At 47.9% G+C, this 6,451-nt stretch overlaps 1 protein-coding gene across 1 annotated transcript in view; it reads right to left on the reverse strand.

Annotated features, from left to right (window-relative positions):
* Positions 1-6,125, reverse strand: part of GNAL (G protein subunit alpha L) — a 195,374-nt gene extending 189,249 nt beyond the window's left edge. The window contains exon 1 of the mRNA XM_034943391.3: positions 5,441-6,125. Within this exon, the coding sequence (XP_034799282.2) occupies positions 5,441-5,816 (376 nt within the window). The 5' untranslated portion in view covers positions 5,817-6,125. The remainder of the gene's footprint in view (positions 1-5,440) is intronic.
* Between the last annotated feature and the right edge of the window lie 326 nt (positions 6,126-6,451).

Here is a 6,451-nt window from a genome sequence, read left to right on the forward strand (position 1 = left end):
TTGGTGTAGACCCAGGGCCTCTGCCAATGGTCTCTCATGTGCATGAGCCCCAAAAGCCTAGTGCACAACCTGCAGAAAAGTCTGTGTGACCTAGGTTAGATCAGTGGTAAGAGCCAGCAGCCCGTGACTGTATTAGCCATGTAGATTACATTTTATTAATTTGAGCAAATGCTTAAAAATAGGTAGGTTTCAGAAATTCCGAAGACCTGGCAACTTTGGGCCTGTGTTCTCACAAAGCAACAGTGGGATGAAGCTAGGATGCAGCTGTCCCTTTTAGACAGGGCACGCACTCCCCGCCTTAGCCCTTGTTATGGACTGAATTGTGCTTCGCATCCCCCTGAATTCATATGTTGAAGCCCTAACCCCCCACATGACTGTATTTGGACATAGGGCCCTTAAGTAGGTAATTAAGGTAAGATGAGGCCGTAAGGTGGGGCCCTAATCCCGCGGTGTCCTCGTAAGAAGAGGAAGAGACACCAGAGATCTCTCCCTCTTTTTGTGTGCACACAGAGGAAAGGCCATGTGAGGATACTGTGAGAAGGTGGCCGTTTGCAAGCCAGGAAGGGAGCCCTCACCAGAAACCAACCCTGCTGGCACCTTGATCTTAGACTTCCAACCTCCAGAATTGTGAGAAAATAAACGTCTGTTTTTGGTCATTCAGCCTGTTGTATTTTGGTAGGTAAGCAAGCTGACTAACACATACCTCATGCTCAAGACCATGGGAGTTATCTGAGAATTCCTCTCATTACCTACCCTCTGCACCCAGTCATCTGACCTGCTCCCCAAGCCCGTGAGCTCCCCACTCCTACTATACCACACTGCTCTAGTTTGGACCCCATGATTCCTTGTCTTGACCACTGCCTTCTAACTGGAAAGTTCCATCCCACCTCTGCACCTGCTTAAAATCCAGCCATGGCATGCTTCAACCATGCTCCATCTAAAAATTAAAACGGGAGCATATCTCCTCATAGTCACAGTGGCTCCCAGATTCTTGTGTTGTTGCCAGAGGATTGTGTGGGGTGCTATGTCCTGTGCAGGAAAGAAAGCTGAGTCATCAGGATCGACCCCATGGGGGAGACAGAGCACCAAGACACCTATGGAGCAATGTACCCCAGTGCTCCATGAGAGGAGCACAAAGAATTCACAGGACACAGGGAGTTAAACCTTTATTTCCACTAGAGGACTATGGGAAGGTCTTCTTGAGGACTCATCATGATGGGAGACGGGACTCACCTCACACTAGCAGGCATGGAGTGATAAAGGGCAACTTGACTGGACACAATGGCTCACACCTGTAATCCCAGCACTGTGGGCCAAGACAGGTCTCAGAAGTCCAAGACCAGCCGGGGTAACATGGTGAAACCCCATCTCTGTATAAAATACAAAAGTTAGTCAGCCGTGGTAGCATGTACCTGTAGTCCCAGCTACTTGTGGGGCTGAGGCAGGAAGATTGCTTGAGCTGGGGAGGTCCAGGCTGCAGTGAGCCATGATCACACCACTGCACTCCTGACTGAGTGACAAAGTGAGATCCTGTCTAAAAAAAAAAAAAAAAAAAGGCAACATAGTCTTACTATGTTGCCCAGGCTGGTCTTGAACTCCTGGCCTCAAGTGATCTGCCCACCTCAGCATCCTAAAGTGCTGGGATTAAAAAAAAAAAAAAAAGACACTGCTGGAGCAAGTGCACCTTCCCTCGGTCTGAGGTCTCTGAACCCGATGCCCAGCTTTTGGTGCACATTTCCAGAATAAACAAATGAATGTGGTCAGTGAGCAAGAATAAATGGCTGTTAAACACAATGGCAGCATAAGTAATTATCTGAGGATATTAATGGTCAATAAATCATATTTCTGACTCAAAAATTTCCAGCTAAATCCATTTTAAAGCCTAATAAAATCAAGAACCTTTGTGTGTTTAACTCAAATCTATATAAAATTGATAAACAATGTCAACCTCATGTAACAGTATGCGTTTTAGTGTAGATATCGCTGGGTGGAGGATACAATACACTCCCCCTGAAAAGTGAGTCATTTGATTTTACGTCATTTTAGATATGATGCTGATATATAAACTCTATGAGGCTATGAGATGATGTCTTCAAAGAGTACTTTCAAATGTGTTACAAGAAGCTGACTCTTTAGAGCTCACCATTCTATTCTTCAGACCATATCTCATCACATTTGTTTTTCACAGATTCATAGTCTAATAATTTTTATTATATATAAAGCATTTTCTGCTTCTCATATCCTTTTATTATTTTAAAATTATGTTCAACTGTATAATCACATCAAAACAACACTATATTGTCACAACTCCTGATCCTATTTGTCTTATTGTTTTTTTGTCAGTTTCTTCAGATGACAACTCTCCCCCCTTTAAAAAAATTCTCCCCTTTTTGAATTATTTTAATTTGATGCATTTAAAAAATTTTGGCTGAAGTAATTTCCAATTAATGTCTTTCCAGGTAGAGCATGGTGGCTCATGCCTGTAATCCCAGCACTTTAGGATGCTGACGTGGGTGGGTCAGTTGAGGCCAGGAGTTTGAGATCAGCCTGGCCAACGTAGTGAGACTTGTCTCTATTCTTTTATTTACTTATTTATTCATTTTTGAGACAGGGTCTCCAGCGCACCACCCGGCTAATTTTCGTATTTTTTTGTAGAGATGGGGTTTTACTATGCTACCCAGGCTGGTCTTGAACTCCTGAGATCAAGTGATCCACCAGCCCCAGCTTCTCAAAGTGCTGGGATTACAGGCGTGAGCCACCGCTGTGTCTCTATTTTTTTTTTTAAGTTTCCTTCCAGAAAAATATGTGGATGAGGGTACTTTGAGTACTTGCATATCCGAAGATTTATTTTACCCTCACACACCAACAATGGTTTAACAAGGTATGAAATTCTCAAGTTACACTTCTGTATCCTCAGACCTCTGGAACGTGTGCTCGGCGATATTCTGGAGGTGAGCACTGGAGGGGAGAGCTCTGCTACTGCTCAGCCCGCGTCCCTGTTGAGATAACCTGAGTATTTACTGTTTTTTGTTGTTGTTGTTGTTTCTTCAAAAATATTTCCCTTTGCTTTAGAAATTAGATATTTCAACAGGATACAACAGCTAGGTTTATGTTGTTTTAAATTATTCATTCTTGCAGTGGACAAGTCCTCTCAAACTCAATATTTATTGTATTCTAGATCTTAAATGAAAGTTGCATTCATTTATAAGCAGGCATCTTGCTAAAGTCATGGAATAGCTCCTTCTCCCATGCATAGCAGAGAGCACAGACCTGAACAACTATTCTTCCTTACATCTCACAAAATTGCGATCAAAAGCCCAATTATTATTATTTTGTCTTAAAATTTAAAAGGCAACAAGTAGTATCAGGAAATCGTGATTTTTTTTCATTCTATGGTAGAGTGCATAGAACCATGTTTTCTAATTGTTGTAGGAGCACACGTATTTGCTATAGCTAAGCTCTGAAAAATACTACTAGGAGAGCAAGCATTTGGTTCCTTGAAAACGCTGGGATTCTGCACCCGCCCTCCTGCACGCAGTTACACAGCGAGCACACTGGGGCCCGCCACCCTTTCGTGCAGCTGGTTCTCAAGCGGAACAAATCTCCCAGAGCTGGGGTTGAGCTTCCAAAGTAAAATGCAAGTGCTTTGAGAAACCTGAGAAAAACAAGCAATGGGGAAAGGATTCCCTATTTAATAAATGGTGCTGGGAAAACTGGCTAGCCATATGTAGAAAGCTGAAACTGGATCCCTTCCTTACACCTTATACAAAAATTAATTCAAGATGGATTAAAGACTTAAACGTTAGACCTAAAACCATAAAAACCCTAGAAGAAAACCTAGGCATTACCATTCAGGACATAGGCACGGGCAAGGACTTCATGTCTAAAACACCAAAAGCAATGGCAACAAAAGCCAAAATTGACAAATGGGATCTAATTAAACTAAAGAGCTTTTGCACAGCAAAAGAAACTACCATCAGAGTCAACAGGCAACCTACAAAATGGGAGAAAATTTTCGCAACCTACTCATCTAACAAAGGGCTAATATCCAGAATCTACAATGAACTCCAACAAATTTACAAGAAAAAAACAAACAACCCCATCAAAAAGTGGGCAAAGGACATGAACAGACACTTCTCAAAAGAAGACATTTATGCAGCCAAAACACACATGAAAAAATGCTCACCATCACTGGCCATCAGAGAAATGCAAATCAAAACCACAATGAGATACCATCTCACACCAGTTAGAATGGCAATCATTAAAAAGTCAGAAAACAACAGGTGGTGGAGAGGATGTGGAGAAATAGGAACACTTTTACACTGTTGGTGGGACTGTAAACTAGTTCAACCATTGTGGAAGTCAGTGTGGCGATTCCTCAGGGATCTAGAACTAGAAATACCATTTGACCCAGCCATCCCATTACTGGGTATATACCCAAAGGACTATAAATCATGCTGCTATAAAGACACATGCACACGTATGTTTACTGCAGCACTATTCACATTAGCAAAGACTTGGAACCAACCCAAATGTCCAACAATGATAGACTGGATTAAGAAAATGTGGCACATATACACCATGGAATACTATGCAGCCATAAAAAATGATGAGTTCATGTCCTTTGTAGGGACATGGATGAAATTGGAAATCATCATTCTCAGTAAACTATTGGAAGAACAAAAAACCACACACCGCATATTCTCACTCATAGGTGGGAACTGAACAATGAGAACACATGGACACAGGAAGGGGAACATCACACTCTGGGGACTGTTGTGGGGTGGGGGGAGGGGGGAGGGATAGCTTTAGGAGATATACCTAATGCTAAATGACGAGTTAATGGGTGCAGCACACCAGCATGGCACATGTATACATATGTAACTAACCTGCACCTTGTGCACAGGTACCCTAAAACTTAAAGTATAATAAAAAAAATGCAAGTGCAGCTCAAGTTCTTTCTCAAAAGGCAGCAGGCCACACCCACCCACAACACTGTGATTGGAATAAAAGCTTTGCGGTCAAGCTAAAAGGCCTTATAAATCTCCTTTCATCTGTGTTCTTAAAACAAACTGCCAGCCTCCTCGTGTAGCAGGAAGTGAGAGGCTAGGGTAGACATCCCCGGGGATTCGACCCTGTGGAAGGTGATCAATCGAGGGGGAGACTTCCCAGAGAGTCTCATTAATTAGAGCGAGCGAGCGGCAGTAAGCTCAAGGCACTGGGAGGGGCAGAATCAGCCCGTAGTGTCCTCCCGGCTAGGTCAGGGGAACCATTCCACCCACAGTTTAAACGCTCTGTAGCCCGTCCGCGCCCGCCGCCCGTCCGGGTCCAGTCCCGGGATTCAGGAGCCCCTCCCGCCGCCGCTCCCCGGTGCCCGCCGCCCCCGCGGGCCCGGCGCGCTGTCCCCGGGGCATCAGCCGACCTCGCGGCCGGGACCTACCGAGCAGCAGGAGCCGGTGCGTCTGCTGCAGGTCGCGCTTCTGCTCGCGCAGCATGCGGTCGATGCCCCGGCTCACTTTCCTCGCCTCCTTGACCGCCTCGCGCTCCTTGGCCGCCTCGCGCTCCTCGGCGCTCTGCTGCTCGGTGCGCTGCCGCTTCTCCTTCGGCTTGTCTGCTTTGGGCCGAGCGCATGCCGGGCTCCCTTCGCCGCCCCGAGGGAGCAGGGTCCGGGCCGTGTCCCTTCCGGCCACCCGGACTGGGGCCAGGGCCGGGGCCGGGGCGGGCTGCGCGTCCTCCACCGGCGGCTCCGAGGCCGCGCAGGGGTCGTCCCCTGGGCCCCCGAAAAGCAGCGGCCGCAGACTGTAGCACAGACCCATGTGGGCGCGGCACAGCGGGGGCGGCGCGCGGGACTAGGGCGGGCTGGGCGCCGAGGGCGGCCTGGTTCCCGCGCCCAGTTCAGGCCGGCGCCTCAGCGGAGGGGCGGGAGGGGGCTGCACCCGGACCCTGTTCGGCGCTGCCCGCCGCCAGCTGCGGGAAGGGGGTGCGGCAGGCCGGGGCCGAGGGCCACAGCCCCTCACTGCCCCAGAGGGTCATTTTGCATTTTCTGCTGTGTGCAAGGGGTGGCGGCCGCCTTGGCTGGAGATCACTTGCTAACGCCCAGAGCGGACCGAACCGACGGGCCTCCGCGAGCCCGGCCCCCGTTACCGTAAATGCCGCCGCCGGTCCAGCCCTCGCTACCGTAAATACAGCTGGCTTTCGTTACCGTAAATACTGCTGCCCAGGCTGGTCCCCGTTACCGTAAATACCGTCGCGCGGGCGAGTGTTCTGTACCGTAAATAATGCCGTCTGAGCCCGGCGCGCAGCTGCGGACAGTGCCGCAGTGGCTGTGCACTCAGCACCTGGAGCCGCAGTTGCGGCAATCAGAAAACCAGGGTGGCTTTGATCTTGGGCGATAGTAACTGAGGACGGAAAGCTGGGTGTAGGAATAGAGACCGTGGCTTTAAAGCCTTCA

The sequence above is a fragment of the Pan paniscus genome, chromosome 17 (assembly GCF_029289425.2).
Source record: "Pan paniscus chromosome 17, NHGRI_mPanPan1-v2.0_pri, whole genome shotgun sequence".
NCBI lineage: Eukaryota > Metazoa > Chordata > Mammalia > Primates > Hominidae > Pan > Pan paniscus.